Here is a 24,327-nt window from a genome sequence, read left to right as displayed (position 1 = left end):
TCTAATTAAGTTCTGTACTCTGCAAAGAATAGTTACAGATATGTTGTTGTTGTTCTGTTGTATCTGACTCTTTGTGATCTCATTTGGGGTTTTCTTGGCAGATACTAGACTACTTTGCCATTTCCTTCTCCAGCTCATTTGACTGATGAGTAAACTGAGACAAATAAGGTTAAGTGATTTGCCCAGGATCAGACAGCTAGAAAGTATCTTGAAGCCAGATTTGAACCCAGGATGATGAGTCTTCTTGACTCCCGACCCGTATCTCAGTCTATTGTACTGCTTAGCTGCCCGATTTCTTGATATAGATTTTCTGAATTAGAAATAGTCAACCAGAATGTGTTAAGAATACACACACACACACAATTTAATACTTATTCAGCTAAGTATTCTGGACACTATACATATACACACATAAACACACCTACAATTTGGTCCACACCTGTGATTTCACTGAAATAAGAAGAATTCCCGCAAATAATTTATACCAGTCTCTCCTCTACAACTTAAAGTCTTAGAGTGTTGTCAAGGGCACTAAGAGGTTGATTAAGTGACATGATCAGGGTCACACAGTTAGTATATATCAAGACCTCTTGACTCTGAGGCCACCATTTCTGTGACATAACTAATGAGGTTCCTTTCAGTTGAACAGATATTTATTAAACACTATGTGCGTGATACGACTCTCATAAAAGATAAAACACAAACAAAAGGAGGCCGTTCTCCTACCATTAGAATCATATTCATCTTTTCTCTTTGGGTAGATTTTTATATAATTTCCTTCCATGTTCACATGAGGATGAATATGTTTCATATGATGAGAATCAAAAGCAAATAATTTGAGACCTGAAAAGAAGCAACACAACTCTTATATTTATTTAAAATAGTGCAATGAATAAAACTTTTACACAGTTAGAAAATGACCCCACATTATTATGTTTCAATACATGACCTATGTCAATTTCAATGAAGACAATTAGCAGACTTGGATATTAATAGTCAGGTCCATATACATGCTGTACCAAAAGTCTCAGTGCAGTTATATGCATTAATAGCTTATCGTTGTTGTTGTTTTTCAGTTGCGTCTGACTCTTCGTGATCCCATTTGGGGCTTTCTGGGCAAATATACTGGAGTGGTTTGCCATTTCCTTCTCCAGCTCATTTTATAGATGAGGAAACTGAAGCAAATAGGGGTAAGTGTCTTTCTCAGGGTCACAAAACTAGTAAGTATCTGAGGCCAGATTTGAACTCAGGAAGATGAGTCTTCTTGACTCTAAGCCTGTCACTTTATCCATTGCACCATCTAGCTGCCCCATAGTAACTTATTAGCTATCAATTATTAGTTATTATAAGCATTATAATAACTAAAATAATTTTAGGATATTAAAGATCAAAACTGCAATGAAATTTTTGGGACACCCTGTATTTGTGGCTAAAATTTTTAGTTTTTTCCCCCATGAAATTCCACTTTAAATTTACCCTGTACCAAATGAGATAAGGATACATGCATTTTGAATGGGTTGTAAATCACAATGACTAAAATCCTTATGAAGAAATTTAATGTTTCTGGATTTCAAAGTAAGTCAAGCAGATGGATTTGAATCATAGCTCTGAGATTATTTTCTAAATAAAATTGGGCCAGGCAGTTCTGTGGCCCTAATTTGTGTAAAAGTGGAGATTGAAAAAAGAAAGTATTCTAATCCTATGATTCACCGACCTTAATACTCAGATGCTAAGGCCTCCATAGATGGCACAAGAACACAAAATAATGAGTAAATAGATTCTTATTTCAATTGAAGAATATTTCACATAGTCAATCACAACAGAATTATTATATTGAAATTGAGGTTTTTTTCTATCATACTTACAATAATACAATCTTTCACTTCACATTAATGGAAAGTCCTAATAATATTGAAATACCTAAATATGTTTGTGAACCCATTGATGTATGTGTTCCCTCCAACGATACTGATTGCAACCAATCTGCTAATTCTGTGTTAGTTGTTCATGTCAGGCTCCCCAAATCCTGGTACTGTGTGCTACAGAATATATGTGCTACAGAACTTTTTTTTTTTTCTGACATTGAAAGGATATCCATGGAATGCTCAGTATGTGTACTCATTACCTCTTCCTCATGTCCTCATGGACATGAACAGTCTATCTTCATCAACCATATATTTCTCTGATGACATTCTTTATTTCTGTTATTTTGTTAGGCATTGCTACTAGCTAACATCTACTATACATCTCTCTATTTCTCTGAGTGATACTCATCTATAATTTTTCATCAACTATACTATTCCATAACTAGCAACCATACAATATTGACATGATATCAATGTTTAAAAGATGAGACTTTTTGGGGTGTGGGGTAGGGAAAGTCAAGGAGTTTTGCCATTTTTAGGAGGCAGTCCAACCTATTCTGTTTAACTCTGGTCTAATTCATTGCCCATTAATACTATTTGTCCAAGATTTTACATATATACATACCTACACACATGCATATACAACACATGCATACACACACACACACATATATACACACATACATGGTATCCTAAAAGTCTTAATACAATTTTAAATTATTAAAGCTAAAGTAAAACTTTTATTAAAACTCCATTGCAATTTTTGGGACAACCTGCACACACTATACACATACATGAGCGTATATGTGTACTTGTATATATTGTGTATATACACATATATAGGTTGTGTTTTTGACTACCTATATATACTTACACAATATAATTGTACATATATGCATATATGTTTATGCATAATTATATCTATACAGAACTATAACTATAGAAATGTATATATATATATTTTAGCTGTAGATACACACATAAAGATAACTCTAGTGCTTCTTCATACATATATGCATGCATACATAATACATACATATATAAATACATACATATACACATATTGATACACAATATACACACAAATAGATCTACATAGCATAATGACTGAGCTCTGTAAGTGGGCACATACAGACATATATGTGTATCTGCATGTGTACATATAGGAACATAATGATGGCTGAGATACACTGTCCATCTAATTAGATATCATAATCTGAACAGGCATAATTAATTAACTTGATTTTTTTCTGGTGGATAGTCATATCATCAGGCTAAACACTTTGAATGATCAGATCTCACCTAAGAGATCTTCATTCTTCTGGAATGTGATGTAACCAGAATGATATCATCTGAAAACAGCACCATCTGGAGGATCTTGCCATCCCAAAGGAATCATTCTTCATCCTGAACTCAACACTATATTTTCTCCATTGCAGTGGTGAACAATACATTTGGGGAACATATATTTCCTCATTTTATTCCTCACCTGTTATTAATCATCAAAGGGTCATCAAACAAGTTATATCTATTGTTCTATCTTCCAAAGAATCTTAAATCATTTTAGGGTGTGTGTGTGTGTGTGTGTGTGTATGTGTGTGTGAAATTAGACATAAAAGTTGGTGGTTCACATGGCTGCCTTCGTTGAGAATAAATGTGGTCCAAAATCTTTTCTATGCCTTTCATATCTTTTTATCCTTCAAATACCTTGTGTATCAATTCCTGAATGCTCTTACGTTATATCACCTTCAGCACAGATCTCATCTATTTATACCTGGTTTAATCCAGTTGCTTTTTTCATCTTCATTCCTTTGAATGTCAGTTTTACCTGTTCTATGAGCACATATAGGAGTACAATTAGGTCCAAGTGTAATGGCTTTACAATTCTTTGGTGGTGGAGAAAGTTTGATATAATACTAATGTAATTATAAAAATAAAACAATAATTATCTGTATTTATATTTCTAAAGTGAATTGCATTATCCTCAGAATAATTCATTGGGTTAAGGAGCTTGAATAGTATTTTCTCTGTTTTAAAGATTAGAAAACTGAGGGACATAGAAGTTAAATGATATCTCAAACTCAAATGGTTAGTAAACGGTGAAACCAAAATATGAACCCAAATCTTCTGAAATAGAATTGATTGCTATTTATACTATGTCAAATTGCCTCAATATTGACATGTATCAGGGTATGTATAATACAGAAGAACTCAGTGACTGTCTCAGAAATTTGACTAATTCACTGGAATGCTCCCTAAAGGCATTTTAGGGCTAATCCCATATTTCACAGTCTCTATTCAAGCGCATGAGAATCTAGAAAAGGAAGGATCATTGATTATTATTGTTTAAATGTCTCACTAATTCTAAAATTTGCATTCTCAAATAAGAAGTATATGCGTGGGAAAGGGGAATGCTTTGGATAAAGCATTTCTTGATTAATTAGAAAATCCCTAGAAAATGAACAAGGGGAGAAAGTACATCTTCCCTGGTATGGGTAGCATGAGATGTCAGACTATAGTGTCAAAGTCAAAGAGTAGCAGGGGATGAGAGAATTAGTTAGAAGGGAAGAAATAGGTTTATATTCATTGATCAATATATTTTTAACATTAGAAAATGCTGAAGTAATTTTTGATTGCTGATATAGAAATGTTTTGTGTGACTGCACATGTATAATGGGTATCATATCACCTGCCTTTTCAATGGGTGTGGGAAGGGCTAGAGAAAGGGAAACAATTTGGAATTTAAAATAAAAATCATGTTAAAAATAAAATTAAAACATTAAAATGCTGCTATAATTTTTTAGGAAATATTAGCATCATACACAAATAGTGTAAATCTAAAATTTCTGCTATTTTTTTTATCTGAGAAGAAAATGAAACCATATTTCAAGACCAGAGTGTCACATAAGGAGTGATTTCTTTCCTTACCCAAGTCGCTTGAATTAATCTCTAACTGGGTTGTTTTTTTGAAGTTCTGGGACATGCTTAGCATGGTCTGCTCCGTTGTGTGCATCAGTTTAGTGAGACTTGTTCTTCTATTATCTGCAGACAGCTTGTCCCAAATTGTAATTTTATCCTTTTGAACCAAATTGTTTACGGCGTTAACAAAAACCTATTGGCAGGAGAAACATGGTTTTTTTTTTTTTTAGTGTTGGAGTCTCTCGCTATTCACGGGAGCAGAGGAAAATGTAATCACAAGCCTCGGGCTACTTACATTAATAGTTGTATTAGTAAATGCTTCCTTCTCAGAGATATTGCTACTCATATAACTCAAGGATGGAGAAGATGCAGACAGTGCTTCAACATTGGTAAGCACATCGATGGGGAAAAGTGCTCGCCCAGAATTTTCGTAGATTTCTTGCAGCAGATTTAAGGGCTCCTTTATGTTCTTAATCTGGGAAGAAAAGAGGGGCAGCAATGACAGAAGGAAGAAAATCAATATATAGCACTGAATAATAATTTTTTTTAAAGATGAAAACATAACAGATTTTTTTTCCTGGAAATGTTCTGTTGACTTGGGTAGTGGTGTATAGACACCCATTTGTAATATGCATGTTCATACACACGTGTATAAACATATACACATACACACATATACAGAAAGATACATATATGTATATACATGTGTATGTGTGTGTGTATAAGACCTGTGATTTCCTTGGTGTAGGAAGCTCCTGTTGAGGAATTTCCTCTATAATGCAGATTGGCACCTTCTTTATGACTTAGTCTTAAAAGTTTAAGTCCCTGTGTAGGTAGGATTTGAACACAAGTCTTCCTGGATTCAATAGTAGCTCTCTATCTATTCTGTATAGTTTTTTTCTCTGTAAATAATGTAATAGTGGTAGATGCAAACCCTGATTTGGACCCAGGGATTAGTTATGTAATCTGACCAAATAACTTGAACAGAGGTAGTTATTTTGGGAAATAACAGCAATCTTTTCAGGATAGATACACTGGTGGACAGTTCTATATCAATGTGGGTTACAGTGGAAGGGCTCACCAGTCAGAGCACCTGAGTTCTGCCTACTAACTATGTGGCCTTGGTTAGGTCATATAATTTCCTTGGGCCTCAGTTTCCTAATCTCTAAAAAGAGATGGTTGAATGAGATGACCTTTTATGTCCCTTCCCATAGCTCTAAATTTATAATCCTCCTCTAGACACCTGATCAGAGATGTCAGAAACTTCTGTTGATACAACTCCTTCCACCAGTGTTTATCAGTACAAGGTCAATGACTTATGAATCTTAGAGTTATCTGAAACTTTGAGTAATTTACCCATGGTCATAGCTAGTGCTCATCAGAAGAAAGACTTTGACCCACACTTTCCTGACTCCAAATCTGGTTATTCATGCTACCAAAGCTGATACATGGTACCATGAGGTCTCTCTGGTAGGTAGTGCACAAAAGCAAACAATTTATTTTGTAGTTCTTCTTTCCTGCTGTGTGATATATATATATATATATATGTATATATATATACATATATATACACACACACATATATATATTCCAATCTACTTTAATTAATTGATTATCAAAATAGGAAACCATTTTTCTAAATAATAAGCACACAACTAAATATTAAATAATAAATTAATCATCAAATTAGACTTTTGAATCTAACTCAGGAAGCCTTTTTAAGTTTGATGATAGGTGAACTCTGTTTTTGATTCTATCCAAATGCCCATGGCTGAGATTAACTGATTCAATCACTTTAAAAACTGATTGTCTTATGAATATATTCATTTATTCCACTTTTTCATTGAAATTTGCACCTTTAAGGGAAAATATGGTTACATGATGTTTCTGGCTTGGATTTACAAAGGTCTAGGTTCAAGTCCTGCTTCAGACTCTTATTAGCTATGTGACCTTGGGCAAGTCCCTTAACATTTCTGTGCCTTATTTTCCTCATTTGTACAATGAAGGAGTTGGATTAGATCGTTTTCAAGTTTCCTTCTAAGTGTAAATCAATTATCCTATGAACTTAACAAGTACTCCTTTGAATGGGACAAAATAAAGCAGGCTTTTGCTATTTTACTTGTCAGCTGTCCCCACTTTTTTATTGAGTACATTTTCCATCATGCCAAATAATAAATAACAAAGTACAATTAAATGTGGAAAAGACCCTATCTTCTCTATTAACACTAAACAACAGGAACAGTTTGGTTATTTTCTAGTTCATCAAATTTTTGATACTACCCAAACAAATTATAGGAAATTAACAAGCTGATTAAACCTTAGATTTAAATAAGTGAGCTACTTCCAATGATCTAGAAGTCTAACTGCAGGCTCCTATTCCTAAAAAAAATCATTTTGAAAGCATATTTACAGAAACAAAAGTGTCAAATTCAAATAAACCATGATCTTAAAAGCTTATGCATAAACCATTCTACTTACTTCAGTTAAAGTTTTGTTAATATTTGCAGCAATGCAGACATCATCTAAATGACAGTTTGCCTTCACATTTTCTGTAGAAAAAGAAAATTCACCATCTGGTAACTTTGTTTTATATACTACAAATGGTTTATTGAATAATTCAATTCCCAGTTATTAAGTAGCATATATTCTTACTAGATATATTTGAATAATTTCCAATGATATATGGATCCTTTCCTCAAACTATTAAAAACAAAACAAAAGCACATTTCTCAACATGTCTGATTTTTTTCTTGTGTTCAGAATAATCTTATTTTCATCCAGAAACTGACTTAAGGTACTGTGCATGTCAATTACATCTTCATATAGTTGTAATGACAATGCTTTGCTTTTCTTGTTGATGAACCTTATCAGGGCCCTAAGGAGCAGTGACGGCTTCTTTAGAAGAGGTCATTGTATCATAACACAGACACCTTTATAATATCATTTACCTTGGCAGTAAGTGCCATCACTTGGTTTAAATTGCAATTTTCCTGTGGATGGCTGATAACCTTCTTTGCAGGCACAGTGATACCCTCCATGCACGTTTTCACATTTAGCATGATCCCCACAGGCACCTGGGGTTGCTTCCCGACACTCATCTATATCTGCAAATATTGTGAGAAATTGAATTTTTTATTAAGTATTTACAGACTAACACCTTGCTACCTTGTTGATAATGGTACTGCATCCTGCTAGCCATTTCATAACAAAATTGTTTAAAAAACGTGAGGAAATAGAAAACCAAATGTAATGGGAACACATCTAAAAATGCTATCAAGGAGAAATGACAAAGTAACTTTAGCTGAGCACATAAAAAAAGCATTTGGTTTAAACAATCAGTTTTGATATGATGGTGAAAAATGTTTCAGAGACCAAATTCATGTGTGTATTTCTTTTCTCCTATAAACAAAGATTAAGCACAAAAAAGCATTTGGGTATTTAGGTGACTGAAATCAGTTGGAGGACATTCTTTGTATTTAAGGTATGCCTTTTAAAATTAATTTAATAAAGATTTGTTTCTTTAAAGAAATCTGTTTCTGTTATTTCTTTAATGATATCCAAAATGTAGTTCTTTCTGCGTATTACAAAAGCAATTACCACAATTCTTTTACTCAGTGACATGGGAAAAAATAAACAAGGGTCTTTCACATTAAAATTTTCTGAATCTGGTACTTCAAATATCAGTCAGGCACTTTAGCTAATGTCAAACACTGAAAAGTACCCCTTAAAATGTTTGCTTTATCTCATTCAAAACATTTCTTTATTTTTTCACCATGAGTTATTGCGAACATTAAATTAAGTTGCAATTTCATTATGTCACCATGTTGACTACAGTACACTCTTCTCTAAGATTACTTTGCAACTGCTTTTGTATGTATATAGGTTCTCCAGTCAGCTGCCAAAGTGATCATCTTAAAGCAGATCAGACCATGTTCTTGCGCTGTTCCATAAACTTCAGTGGCTCCCTATTACCCTCAGGATCAAATATAAAATCCTCTAAAAGCCCTTCATAATCTGTTCACTCTCAACCTTTCCATTCTTTTTCTTATTTTTAAAATAAATTTTATTCTATTTTCAGATCTGCATCCTTTCTTTCTAAACTCCCCTCACTCCCCTCAATTTTTCCTACTTTTCTTACACTCTACTTGGCTCCGTGACCTCTATGATCCAGTGACACTGACCTTCTTGCTGTTCCTCCATCTTCCAGTTCCATGACTTTTTACTCACTACATCTCCTCGAATATTCTCTTTTCTCAGCTCAACCTCTTGGCTTTTTTCAAGACTTGGCTCAAACCATACATTCTACAAGAAGCTTTTCTTCTTCCCCCAAATTGCTGGAAGCTTCCCCTTGAGATTTTCTACCATTTACATTCTATGTATCTTGTACACGTGCAGCTGAGTGGTACAGTTGTTAGAGTGCCAGGCCAGGAATCAGGAAGACTTATCTTCCCGAGTTCAAATCTGGCCTCAGACGCTTACTAGTTGTGTGACTCTAGTCAAGTCATTTAACTCTTTTCCTCAGTTTTCTCATTTATAACATGAGTTGGAGAAAGACACGGCAAAACAGTCTAGTATATTTTCCAAGAAAACCCCAAATGGGATCACAAAGAGTATGAACAAACAGAACTGATGAAACAACAAGCACCACTTAGTACACATATAGTTGTTTGCATGTTGTCTCCCTCATTAGACCATGTGCTCCTTGAGGGCAGGGGATGAGCCTATACCTTTCTTTGTATCCCTAGAACTTAGCATTGCACTTGTATTAAGTCTCTAATAAATGCTTGTTGCCTGACTTGTGTATTCATTCATATGTACATGTTGTCTCCCACATTAGAATTAAACTTCTTAAGCACAGAGACTGTTTCATTTTTGTCTTTGTATCTCCAGCACTAAATTAGGACCTGACACTTACTCAGTGCTTGTTGGTGGATTTGTATCCTCAGTGCCTCAATAGCACTTGGTACACCATAGGCACTTAATAAATACTTGTTTGATTAATTGCCCTACTTATTTCAGTGGGCTAGCAATTTCTTCACCAATGCAGAAAACATCCCCTCTGCAAGTCAGAAGATGGTCTTCATGAGTTGCTCTGGCTGTGAAAGTTCAATACTTGCAGACTTGCCTTTTTGGCCTTCCATATGTTTGGTCCTCAATTGGTTGAAAGACCCATACTCCTATTCCATTCCATAATCTTTAAAGTAGCTATTATTTTCTAGACACTGTTCTGGGCCCTGTGGATACAAAGACATATCCTCACATATTTTTTTGAATCCTTCATATTTATGACTTCTTAAAACACAATGATATTCTATTTTATCCATGGAACTCCATTATTTAGCCATTTCCCAATCAATAGAAAACTTCTGTTTCCAATTCTATGCTACTATAAAATACAACTATTAATATTTGGCAAATATGGGTCTCATTTCCTTTTTTGACTTCTTTAGAGTACCTGCTTAGTAATGGTATCCATGGGTCAAAGGATATGGATATTTTGTTCTTAGCTTAATTCCAAATTGTTTTTTAGAATGATTGGACTATTTCACAACCCAGTCAAAAGTATATTAATGTGCTCCCAACATTGACTGTTCCCATCTCTTGAAATTGCCAATTTAATAATTATTTTGATTTATGTTACATTGTTATTTGTAGTAATCTTATGTTTAGCAGTTTGCATTTCTTTTTTTAAATGTAAATTTTTTAAAAAAATATTTTATTTTTAATTTATGGAATAAAACATGCATTTCCATAATGTAGCATAATAAAAAAGATGATTGACAACAATTTGTTCATATCCCTTGACCACTTATTCATTGGGAAATGACTTTTGGTCTCATATTTTTTTTAGTTCCTTATATATCTTAGACACTATGTATTTATTGATGCTATGTGATACAAAGATTTTTTCCTATTTGACATTTTTTCTCTTATCCTAATTGCATTGCATTGATTTTATTTGTGTAAAAGCTTTTCAATTTCATACAACCCAAACTATCTATTTTATTTCCTATGATCACCTCCATTTATTTTTTAAATGGTCATAGCTATGAAAGTTTACTGAACTTATCTTCTTCTAAATTTTTAATGCTGTGACTGTTAACATTTAGGTCATTTGCCCATTTTGAGCTTATTGAGGTAAATAGCATAAGATGATCTAAACCTAATTTCTGCCAAACTGCTTTCCAGTTTTCCTAGTATTTCTTGTTAAATAGGAAGTTCTTCTCTAAGCAACTTGTGCTTTGAGGTATATCATTCATTGAGTAATTGAGTTTTCTTGTACCTAAAACTTATTCTCCCTAAAAATTATCTCATATTTATTTGTAATATATCCCCAATAGAATAAAAGCTCCTCAAGGCCAGAGATTGTTCCCTTTGTGTCCAGCTCTAAGATTCTCTGAATGTCAGTCAGCTCCTCCTTTCCATTTCCTAGGCAGCAGCTCTATCAGAAGCCACCTACAATTCTCTTTTTCAGCTAGAGAAGAACACTCAACATCTTTCACTTGTCTGTGTGGTCAGATCAATTCCATTATTGCCAACTCAGTGCAGTTGCCCACTAACCTTTGTGCCTATGCAATATCACTAAACTTGAGACCCTAATGTAATTTTTTACTCTAGTTTATCTTTACTCTTTTCGTTAACTGGACTATCCCTTTGTGTGTACAACAATTTCATGGCTCTGTAGCCTACCTACACCTAGGCTAAATGTCACCAATAACTGAATTTCCTGGTGTTGTTTTCATTGTACTCACACCCAAATCAACTAGATATTTTCCAAAATTTGCAAAGAGAGAAATATAATCTAGCTTGATAGGCAGAAAAAGGAAAAGGAATAGAAACACAATGCTCATCGTATTCAGGACTTAACAGTATGACCTTTCTAGCAGATAGAGATTTTGTATGTGTGTGTGTGTGTGTGTGTGTGTGTGTGTGTGTATGTGTATGGGGGCATTGTAAAATAAATCTTGTTGTGTCATAAAATTAACCAGATTGTATGACTCTTTTGTTCAAAGGGCTAGAAGCATGATAGAAATCATTTCAATTCCTTCCATAGATATTATAGAAACACACACATGTATTCTATGTAAATAGAATACAACTTCATAGAATCAAATTTTATGATTTCATTAGAGTAGGGTATTTCTAATTCTAAGGGTCCATTCCTCTGGTGCTAAGCATTTATTAACAATCTTCTATGTGCTAAGTGCTTTATAATTATCATGTTATTTGATCCTCACAACAACCCTGGGAGGAAGATACTATTATTATCCCCATTTTACAGGTGAGGAGAGTGAGACTGACAGAGGTTAAGCAACTTGCCAAAGGTTACACAGTTAGTAAATGTCTGAGGCTGTATTTGAACTCTGAATGTCTTCCTGACTCCATTTCCAGTACTCTGTCCATTGTACCTTTTGGCTACCTCTATCTGAGAAACAGATATCTCTATCTATAGTCTCTATTTACAGCCTTATAAACTCATCTCAGATTGTATTCTTACAGTGTCCTGGAACACTGAGAGGTTACTTGATTTGCCTATCTGCTACATAGCTTTTGTTGTTGTTGTTAGGTCATGTCTGACTCTTCATGACCTCATGCACCACAGCATGCCAATACTATCCATGGGATTTTCTTGGCAAAGATATTGGAATGGTTTGTCATTTTCTTCTCCAGTGGATTAAGGAAAACAGAGGTTAAATGACTTGTCTAGGGTCACATAGCCAATAAGCATCTGAGGACAGATTTGAATTCAGGTCTTCCTGACTCCAAGCCCAGCACTCTATTCACTGAGCAACCTAACTCTCTGTTACATAGCTAGTATGACCCAGAATCCAGGATTTAAAGCCAGTTCTTGACTCTCAGGCTAATGATGCCACTCTGCCTGTCTTATTCTATTGGAGTTTTTCATTTCTTATTTACAGTGGATTCTGATGACTATAATTATTAGACCTATCAAGCTTATGCATCTACCAACATTTGAAATTAGCTGAAATCCAGCGAAAAGAGGCATACTTGGATATGGTGGTAATAGATGTATTTCTTTGTTCAAATTCCCTGAGGATGACCAAAGTACACAAAGAAAATTACTACAGGATTGAAAAAGAGAAATAGTTGCATGGCTGCCAAAGAAAGGTAATCCTTAAGGACAGCAAAAATTGGGGAGAAATAGCATTTTTCCAGAGAACCTGTTTTGCACTGTAATCCTAAAAATAATCCATCAAACAAAACATAGGTAGAAGCTTTAACGGTGGGGGTTGGGTACAGGACTTCAGCACAACCCTCAATGCCCTGGACCAAAGAGTATTTAAAGTAGAACTTGCGGAAAAGAAAACAATTCATAAAGTATTAGGGCCATTCTACAAAATTACCATAAAAGAACATTGTTAGAATGGATTTTGAAATAACAATTATATTACATCTAAAATAATTGTTCTTCCTTTTTATTTCATGTTGTTAGAGAAAATATCTGTGTGTGTGTGTGTGTGTGTGTGTGTGTGTATGTGTGTGAGACTTCTAATGAAAACAAGGGTAATTCTATCCTTGAAGGTATCATCAAGGGCTGCATAAAGCGGCCCTTTGAGATTTGGGGTTTTTAAATAATATGAGCAGAAGACAAGTAAGATGTATTCTGGAAACAAGATATACCTGGGAATGGAGCAGCATTAAAATTATAGTAAACTCCGGTGATTAAGATGTTAAGGGTTAGATTTTTTTTCCTTCTTGTAACCAACCCACTTATGTTTACAATTATAGATGATAATTAAAGACAAATTCCTCATTTTAGGTGTCAGGTCTTTCCTGATGGTAAACTAACAAAACATATTCTACTAGGGAGAATTAAGAATTTTGGGCAGGAATTTCATGTGTTGAAAATTCTAAGTGAAAATAGTTGATTTTTTTAGAGTTGAAATATTTGTTCTTATTTGAAGGAGCAAAGCAATTTGCTGACATCTATTTGAAAATTTCAAGTAGTAAATATATTTAAATATCTAGTGCAGAGAATAATGGATTGGGGGTCAGGGGACTGGGCTGCATCTTTGGCTGTGTCAGCTTTACAAGCATCTAATCTTGTCTTGGGGAGCTAGATGGCCCAGTGGAAAGACTGCCTGGCCTGGAGTCAGGAAGACTCTTCTTGAGTTCAAATTTGGACTCTGATACTAGCTGTGTGACCCTGGGAAAGTCACTTAGTACTGTTTGCCTCAGTTTCCTCATCTGTAAAATGAGCTCGAGAAGAAAATGGCAAGTCATTCCAGCATCTTTGCCAGGAAAACCCCAATTGAGGTCACTTAGAGTCTGAAATAACAACAGCAAAAAAAATCTTGTTTTATTTCCTATAAATTGAAAACAATAATATTTATCCTGGCTAACAAGAGCAACAATAATTTATGGAGTGCCTTAAGATTTGCAAAGTTCTTGACGTATGTTATCTTGAACCTCATAACTACTTTGTGAAGTAGGTTTCATTATTATGCTCATTTCACAGATGAGGGAATAAACTGAGAATGATTAACTGACTTGCCTAGGATCACACAACTAAGTCAGAAGTAGTATTTAAGTTCAGGTTTTCCTTACTCCAATTCTATTACTCTATCCGCTTCACCAATTCAGATCTCTGTGGTTGTTCAGTTGTTTTCAGTCATGTCTGACACCTCATGACCCAATTTGGGGTTTTCTTGGTAAAATGCTGGAGTATTTTGCCATTTCCTTCTCTGGCTCATTTTTTGGATGAGGAAACTGAGGAAAACAGAGTTATATGACTTGCCCAGGGTCACACAGATACTAAGTGTTTGAGACCAGATTTGAACTCAGGTCCTCCTACCTCAAGGCTCAATGCTCTATCCACTGAACCCTGTAGCTGCCTTTTCTACCTCATTGATTTTCAGTATTACATATTTTGAAAAGTATAAAGCAGATTCAAGACACTATTATGATAACCATTCATCATCATCATCATATCTTAAATGATAGTTTTTCTTTAAGATTGATATTGTTTTCATTATAGCTCACAATTATATAGCACTTTAATGTCTGCACAACATTGTACATACTTTATGTCATGTGAGCCTCAAAGTAACCCTGAGAAATAGGTGTCATGGGGTATTATTATTCCAATTTTACAGATGAAGAAACTGAGGCTCAGAGAGCTGAAGTAAACTGTCCATTCTCACACTGACATTGGTAATCACTGTTGAGCTGCAATTCTAAAATTTTGTTTGAAATGATATCTTTTGTTTTGTCTCCATCTTTTATCACAGAGGTTAGCATAGTACTTGGCATATATAATAGGCACTTAAAATGCATGTTGATTGATTAATTACTATCTTTTGTTTTTATACAATCTTCATTTCTGACAGTATCCCTCCTTTATCTCCCTAACCCAGTAGGTCAATTTTTAGGTCCCCATATTTTAAAAATGGGCAACAGAGGCAGTATGGTGGAGTGAAGATTGCTGGATTGGTTAACAGGAGACATCATTTTCAATCATACCTCAAACATCACTTAACCTGTTAGAGCCTCAGTTTCCTCATCTCTAAAATTAGGATGATAACACTTGCAATACTTTTTGCACAAGGACTGTTGTGAGCAAAGCACCTTGGAAATATTGGACACTGGAAATTTGAGCATAGGATTGAGAATGTCATAATGGGCAGAAGCAAAAATTGTACTTCCATTCAAAGACTGCTTATGAAATTCCTTATGTGCTTAATGGGAATTTAATAAATGCTCAAAGATTGATTGATGTGCTAGACAAGAGATAATAGTCTCCTCATGATGGCTTCCTCGGTGCTAGATGTAGCTCTTCCACTGGTTTGCTGGATGACTTTGGGCCAAGCTAACATTTTTGAGTCTCAGTTTCTTCCATCAGGAGAACAGGGGAAATGAACTCTAAAATTCCTTCCAGTTCTAGCATTCTATTATTCTACATTATTTACTATTGAGTACCTTGTGGGCTGCTAAGTGGTGGTAAATTGATTGATGAGAACTTCTAAAGTTCCAAAAGAAAGTTAATTTCAAAGGTCAAAGAATTAGAGTCACCAGAGAATTTGATTCTGAAAACTATGCCTATTAAAATCCCTGAATATCTCCCTCCCCTATCAGAATCCAATTCAAACCTCTAGCCCCTAGTGAATTCAGTTGTTGATTTTCAGTAAACGAACAAATTACAGTGTAAGAACATTTTCAATGTCCTCCAGATAGTCTGTTTATTATAAACACAAGTTTGGAATAATCTTCCATCAGCATAGGAAATGAATTTACCTTATTCATAGGAAATCAAATATTTTCAGAAGATATCTTCATGAACCTGAACTAACTTACTAAACAGTACCATGGGGTCATGCATATTCCATAGGAGTGTCACTTAACAACAAGCTCTTAGCAAAAGCAAAGGGAGAATCTGCCACACAAAAAATAGAAACTGTTTTCAGGACCCACTGGGGCCAACATCTGAATACAAATTTACAAAACTCAGAACATGAACAACAACTTGTGACCAGAATATATTTTGTTTCTTGGGCATAACAGATCAATTTTTCAAATTTAATATTTATTCAATTTGTTGCAACTGCACCCTAGGCCGCTAGACTTCATAGCTTTCTAAAATTATTTTCTCTGTATGTTATTTGATTTGGTTTCCACGGCATAAATTCTTCCTACTTCTCAAGTCACTGGAAAAACTAATGCTCTAAAGCAACTTATTAAATATAAGGATTGTTTGAAGGAACTGGAGATATTTATCCTTGAGAAGAGAAGACTTGGTTGGGAGGCTTGATAGGTATCCTTAAGTTTTTGAAGAACTGTCATGTTATCACAGATTTTGAGAATTATGAGAGATTTCAGTTGCCATCTAGTTCAACCCATAATCAAAATGAAACTGCCATTATAACATCCCCAGAAGTGTTCATCCAGCCTCTTGTTGACAGCCTCTAAAAAAGTGGATTCACTTTTGGATAGCTCTAACTGTTAGGCAGTTTCTCCTGACATTTGGACTAAATTAGAGTTTAGTCTTAACTCTTTTGTCCTATGGGACCAAATGGAACATTTCTGATGTTTCTTCCTCATTGCAGATTTTTGAACATTTAAAGATAACTATCTCTGCTTGACTCTTTTCTAATATTACCAGTTCTTTCAACCGATCCTTGTATGACATGGACTCAAGTATATTCATCATTCTGGTTGTCATCTTCTAGACACTCCACTTTATCAATGTGCTTTCTAAAATGTGGCATCTAGAATTGAAAAAAATTGAACAAAAGAAAACAAAAAAAGTCCAGATGTAGTCTGACCAAGGCATATCCTCTCTTGGCTCCATTACTGACTCTGGATATCTTTACCTTTCTCTAGCAACCTTCTTATCCTGGAAGATGGCTACACCTAGGAATTTGCTGGAGCCAGATTGTTTTGGCTCTGTAGAGCTGATTGTTAAATTTGCAGTGTGAGTGCTTATACCTCAGAGACTGGCAAATGCCACAAAACAGGGCTTGATTTATTATTTCATTGATTGTCTAGACTTAATAAAGTGATGGAGAAAATGTTGTGAATAAACATTAAAAGTTTGTAGTACCATTCCCCCTCCCCCAAGGACTGGTTGTTAAACATTTACCAGCGTACCCCTGTCTCCACCATTCAAGCCCCACCTCTGATTGGTGAGTTCCTCCTACCTCCACACCTTCCATTTGAGGAATTGCCAGAACAATCCAAGCTCATGCTTGTCTTAGCTCAACTCCTGACTCTCTAGCTTTCTCCACCTTGCCACACATTCCTGCTTTTCAGTTCCCTTTTTTTTTGCATTGTCTACCTGCACTAGAATGTAAGTTCCTTGATGGTAAGAATTGTCTATCTTTTCCTTTGTATTTGTGTTCCCAGTGTGTAGGCAGCTAGGTGTTGAAGTAAATATAGCATTGGGCATGGAATCAGCAAGAGATGAATTTAAATACATTCCCAGACACTAATTGTGTGACCTAAGGCAAGTCACTTACCCTCTGTTTGCTTCACTTTCCTCAACTATCAAATGAGGATGATGATAGTACCTGTCTCTCTAGGTTGTGAGAATCAAGATAATATTTGTAAAGTACTTAGGGCAATGTTTGGCACATAGTAGGTACTTAATTAATGCTTGTTTCCTCCCTTTCTTATCCCAATGCTTGGCATAGAGTAAGTAATTAATGAATGCCATATCATTTCTCTCTCTCTCTCTCTCTCTCTCTCTCTCTCTCTCTCTCTCACTCTGTCTCAGCAAGGTAAAGATCCCCAAGGCTCAGTTTCTATCAAATTAATCTATCTCATAAGTAAGAGTCAGGTGAAATGAACCACCATTTTAAAGACAACTTACCTATACAAGTAGTCCCATCATTAGTTACAAACTTGCTTTGGGAGCTACTGGATGTAAAGCCAGGTGCACACATGCAGAAATAACTCCCCTCTGTATTAGTGCAGTTGGCATTTTCACCACAAGGTTGTGTAGAGTTTTCACACTCATTATCATCTGAGAAAATATAAATTGAAAGATCATTTTACTTTTAATTCCTGAAAATATATTATTTGAACATAATTGAAAGTATGCTCTATTATTTTGCAGCATCTTAATTTGATGATTTCAATTGTTGGAAATTTAGAATAAAAAGGAGAGAAAATTATCACTACTAGCAGATAACACATGGTATACATAGAAAACCCAAGAGAATGTTGGAGAAACCAAATGAAACCATTAATAGCTTTTGTAAAGTGGCAGAATAAAAATGAAACACTCAAAAATCACCAGTACTACATATGATAGTAGCAAAATCCAGAAAAATAGCAATAAGTGAAATTCCATTAAGTGTAACTACTAAATGCATAAAATATTTGGAAGTTAACTCATCACGACATATATGAGATTTATATGAATGCAACTAAAATACACACTATATAGATGAAAAAGTAGGGCTTAAAAAGGGAAAGAGTTGTTCTGGGCTCATGATTTTGTTGTAAGAGCTAGCATTTGCATAGACAGTTAATGTTTACAAATTGCTTTACATATGTTAATTCATTTGATCCTCACAACAACCCTACTAAGTAGATGCTATTATTATCCCCATTTTACAGATGAAGAAATGGAGCCTGAGAGAGGTTGAGCAACTTGGTCAGGGTCATGCAGCTAGTAAGTATGTGGGGCAGGATCTGAATTCAAGTCTTTTTCATTCTGAGGCCAGCACTCCAACCACTGTTCCACATAGTGGCTATAGCAATATAATAAACATGGCAATGCTACATGAATTGATTTATAGATTTAGCACTATACCAATCAAGTAGTCAAGTTACCTTCCAATGGAAGATTTTATTCAAGCCACGGAAACATTTGCAAAATTCCTGGAGGAAGAGATCCTGTCTCTAACACCTACTATATATATGACCTTGGTCAATGAACCTCTCTGAGTCTCTGTTTCTCATGTATAAGATGAAAGGAAAATAATCGATGACAACCAAGTTACCTTCTAGCTCTAAATCTGTGATCCTACAAAATCCCCAGAATTGCAAGGGAAATGATGAAAACCAATTTAGGAATAAATGAGGCATAATATTACTAGATATCAGACTATATTCAAGGCAGTAATCATCAGAACTACTTGGTACTGGTCAAACAATATGAAAACAAAGCCTCACCTGAAACATTCCAACCCTCATCTTTGTCTTTACAAAGATGGTACCCAATGCCTGGAATGAACTTCCTCCTTTTCCTTTGCTTCTTAGAATCTCTAGTTTCCTTTCAAGATCAACTCAAATCCCACCTCCTACATGAGACCTTTCCTAAGCCAATCAGCTGTTAGTACCTTCCTTGTAATTATCTTGTATTTAATTTATCTATATTTTGTATATACTTACAGGTACATATGCTGTTTCCCCAATAAATTGCAAGATCCTTTGGTCAGTGACTATTAATTGTTTTTCTTTGTATCTCCAGTGATGCCTGTCACACAGAAGGACCTTGAAAGAAGCTTGTTGGTTGGTTGATTGAGAATGACAAGGGTTAGGGAAAATTAAAGGTAACACTTAGGTTTCAAGCATAGGTGGATGGGAAATGCTGATGTCCCTAATAGAAACAGTGAAGTTGGAAGAAGAACCACTTTTAAGGAGACTGATGAAAAGTTCTGTGTTGGATTTGTGGAGTTGGAAGTTACACCAGGACATACAAATACAGATGACAAGTTGACAGTCAGAAATGAATTGAAAACTCAAAAAAGAGATCAGGGTTAGAAAGATAGATTTGAGCATCTTTTTGGTTGAAAGAATAGCTAGAGTTATAAGGATGAAGCAGATTCCAAGGGATAGAAGAAAAGTCAAATGACAAAAACTTGGGGAACCCCCAGCTTCAGGAACCAGGGAGGAGACTAAGCTGAGAAAAGTCAATGGTCAGAAATATAGAAATAGAACCCAAAGAGCACAGTGTTTTTAAGCGACAAAAATCGCTATCCATTGAGTTAGAGGTCAATGGGGATAAGGACAGATAAAAGGCCATTAGTTTTTTTTTCAGTAGTAAAGAAGTCATTGGTAACATTTGAGAGAACAATTTTCTCTCCAGTGACCTTAGTTCATAGGGCAGAGATTACTTTCTTAGAGCCTTAGCTTTCATTTCCAGATTCCCTGTTTTGAAGCTCCTCTGCACTGATTGGTAAATGCCTCATGTGACCCACTATATCTAAGTTGGCTCCAGCCATGCTTCATTTTTACTTCTTAGGCATCTTCTCCTCAGTTGCTTTGTTGCCACTGTAGTGTGTACCCTCCAACTCCTCTTGCTATTTTCAGTTCCTGAACCATAATCAAATGAATATTGTCATCAGTCCTAGAAGGGATGTGCCAATCTATTTCCTTATGGTTATCATTCCCGTAACTTCTACAAAACCCAATACCCTTCTCTGAAAATCACTTTTCTATATTTCTCGTCTCCTGCTATTAGAATGTAAGATCCTTGAAAGCTGGGGTTACCTTCACTTTTATATTGGTTTTTGGATTTATTCATTCAGTTTCTATCAAGTGGCAAGAAAGAAAGATCAATGGCAAGGGGTTGACATGAATGGGTTGGAAAAAAAAGATGCAGCCAACATAAAACAACTTTTTAATAAATTTGGTACTGAAATGGAGATGAATTAAAAATTAACTTGGTGGGATAGAAGACTCAACTAAAGGGTCTTTTTAAGATTAGGAAGGCTGAATGGAGGTATAAAAAGGGGACTGAGCTTAACAGTCATGGGACTTGAAATCAATGTTGGCTTTGCCACCTACTACCCATGGTTTCTTTTGTCTTTAAATATGTAATTCTGTAAGCAGGACTTAAATACACACACAATACACACACTTAAGGGTTGTAACCTGTACTAGTGAAATATGCATTTATACAAATGAAAGCAACAGCTCTTGAAATCTTGAGTGGGATGGACAGTGGTCAATATGTTTGTAAACATGAAATGGGAAAGGGAGAGACATAAAATAAGAGTCAACAAGCATTTATTCAACATTTATTATATGTCAGACACTGTACAAAGTTCTAGGGATGTGGCATCCCCTGGTATTAAGGGGACATAATGGTGTTGTTGCTTATTCAGTTATTTCTGACTTTTTGTGACCCCATTTGGGATTTTCTTGGCAAAGATACTGGTGTGGTTTGCCATTTCCATCTCCAGGTCATTTTACAGATGAGGAAACAGAGGCAAACAGGATTAAGTGGCTTGTCCAGGGCCACACAGCTAGTAAATGTCTGAGGCTGGATTTGAACTCAGGACTTCCTGAACTGCAGTCTCACTTCTCTCTCTATTGCCCACCTAACTGTTCTATTTACCAAGTAACACTGAGGAAAGTCTGGATGAGTTGGAAGGAATGTGACCAAAGGCAAAGTACAAGGCAAATACTTAACATCTGTATCACTGCCTCAATAGGAGTATATGTTCTGGAGTGGGAGGCTGTATTATATTATATTCATGAATAAGATTAAGACTATATGTAGGATTGAGAGATTACTTTTAGCAAAGGTCAGGACTACTTTCCTTTCAGATAGATACAAAAGAGGCAGAGTGGGAGAAGAGATAGGAGTTATAAGGTATGGAGAGAGGAGGTTGGAGGACCTAAGGATGAACTTCCCACTAAAGGAGAAGGCAAGGTCATCTACTGTGAATGCAGAAGAGAAGAGATAGCATCTGGTGATGTTCTATTAAGATAAGCATTACATGAGCTATAAGGACACCAACTACATTTATTCTCAGACAATTGTAAGTTGTCCTGGAAAGTTTTCTGTTCTTATTAGTTATAATACTCTCTGAAAATGTATTTATCTAGAAATTTAAAGTCGATCCTCACTATCCTTCAGAACCAGCCTTGTCAACTCAAATCCAGAAGGAAACAGAGGTGAGAGTCAGTTCTCATTAATACTATCTATGCTAATGTAAGGATTAATGAAATGCAGTAATTAATCTAGTGGTAATGGTTATCCAAGACTGTCACTGCTTCTACTCAGTTCATTGTCACCCCAATCCTAACCCTCCATGGTCACTTTTGTTGCTCAGCTTGGGGATGTCAGTTTCTATGACAGCCAGGACCTTCTTATCATCCATTACTTTCCTGGTCACTCTTCTGATTCTTCCCCTCCCCCCTTCCAGCTAAAAATGTTCTATTTCTCCAAAGTTTTGAGAATACTTTGAATGGATTTCTCCTTTGCCTTTATCATACTTTATGCCATATCACACTCATTTGGGAACATGTCTTATTCCCCAGTAGAATTTAAGGACCTTAAAAACAGGGTGCATGTGTTTTTTTACATTTGTATCCCCGATATCTAGCACAAAATTATAATTACAGCTAACACTTAGGTAACTCTGCAAAACACTATACATAGTTTATCTCATTTGATCATCACAAGAACTCTATGAAAGAGGTGCTATTATTATTCCCATTTCACAGATAAGGAAACTGAAGCTGAGTGAAGTTAAGTGAGGTTAACCTAGGGTCACACAACTAGTAAGTATCTGAGGCATAATTTGAATTCAAGTCTTCCTGACTCCAAGTCCAATATGCCATACACTGTGCCAACTAGTTTCTGGACTAAGAAATATTTGTTACATGGAATTGAATCAGTGTTATTGTGCCTATTGTTCTCCAAAAAATTCATTGCTATAGCTTGTAAATGGTATTCATTCTTTCATTTAAAAATACTTCTTGGGACAGCTAGGTTGCATAGTGGATAGAGTACATGCCCTGAAGTCAGGAGGACCTGAGTTCAAATCTGGATTCAGACCAAACACTTGACACTTTCTAGCTGTGTGACCCTGGGCAAGTCACTTAACCCCAATTGCCTAAAACTAATAAAAAAAACACTTCTTAATTATTTTCAGAGAGCAAGACACTGAGCTAGGTTTCCAACTTTAGACCTCCACCAAAGTAGTTTAAAGCTAGTCCACTATTTCTTAACAGATAATTTCATGAATTGTTTTTTTAAAGCAAACTTCTGGTGTTGAGCCTCCCTCAATTTAGTTAGACTGGTCTTGGGATGGCAACACATTCCAGGTTTTTTTTAAGGCCTCTGCATCTTGGTAGGATTAACTAAAGCTTGCATTCCACCTGTACAACCATGAGAGCTAAAATCCACCTCCATAAAATAATGAAATGTCAGGGCAAAACTTTGTGTACTGTGGTCAATAGAGAGAAGAATAGACCCTAGAGGTGGCATAGAGTAGTGAAGACAAAGGGGGACTTGTGAGTCATGTACCTAGGTTCAAATCCTGACTCAGACATCTCCCAGTTGTGTGACCCTGGGCAAGTCACTCAACCTTAGCATTGGTTTCATCTGTAAAATAATGGTGTTGGGCTTTGTCCTCTAAGAAACCCTTCCAGCTCTAAATCTATAGTCTTTCATATTCTCTATGATCCAGCAAAACTGTCCTTCTTTGCTGTTCCTTGCACGTGGCATATCATTTCCAGTCCGTGTCATTATGCAGGCTGTCCTTCATTCCTAAAATGTACCTCCCCCCTTCTACCTATTTCCTGCAAATTCCAGATTAAACACCACCTTTGTCATGAAGTCATTCCTCATTCCCCCTTCCACAGCTGTTCCCCTTCAAAATTACTCTGTATATATTTTGTAAATATGTATATATGTACATTCTGGCTCCCTTGATACAATGTAAGCTTCCTGAGGCTATTACCAGAGTAGGTGTTTAATAAGTGCTTGTAGACTGATTGATAGATACAGTTGGAATATGTGATTTGTTTCTATGATAGTTATCCATAGCAACCCAGTAAAAGATTCAGTTGGCATTTCATGGACTAGGTGAAGGAGAATTTTCCTGTATCTTCTACCTGAATTTTTTCTTCTGGTATATTTCCAAACATCACAGACATGGTCAGTGGTTCAAAGAATAATTTTCCTGCAGCTTGGTCTGGAGAAAATAAGTTAAGGAAGCTGATCCACATTGAGAGAGCAGGAAGCATTCATTGAAACTCTTAAGTCCTCCCTCCCTTTGCTCTTTTTCCTTCCTTCCTTCCTTCCTTCCTTCCTTCCTTCCTTCCTTCCTTCCTTCCT

The 24,327-nt window shown here is 35.6% G+C and overlaps 1 protein-coding gene across 1 annotated transcript in view; it reads right to left on the bottom strand.

Annotated features, from left to right (window-relative positions):
* Nucleotides 1-24,327, bottom strand: part of ADGRL4 (adhesion G protein-coupled receptor L4) — a 136,563-nt gene that overhangs the window by 44,467 nt on the left and 67,769 nt on the right. The window contains exons 3-8 of the mRNA XM_027873969.1: nt 18,115-18,267; nt 7,733-7,888; nt 7,263-7,333; nt 5,080-5,259; nt 4,794-4,977; nt 727-843 (exon numbers count right to left, since the gene is read on the bottom strand). Of these exons, the coding sequence (XP_027729770.1) occupies nt 727-843; nt 4,794-4,977; nt 5,080-5,259; nt 7,263-7,333; nt 7,733-7,888; nt 18,115-18,267 (861 nt within the window). The remainder of the gene's footprint in view (nt 1-726; nt 844-4,793; nt 4,978-5,079; nt 5,260-7,262; nt 7,334-7,732; nt 7,889-18,114; nt 18,268-24,327) is intronic.

Source organism: Vombatus ursinus, unplaced genomic scaffold (genome assembly GCF_900497805.2).
Source record: "Vombatus ursinus unplaced genomic scaffold, bare-nosed wombat genome assembly UNPS02014803.1, whole genome shotgun sequence".
NCBI classification, from domain to species: domain Eukaryota; kingdom Metazoa; phylum Chordata; class Mammalia; order Diprotodontia; family Vombatidae; genus Vombatus; species Vombatus ursinus.
This window is presented reverse-complemented; position numbering and strand designations above follow the sequence as displayed.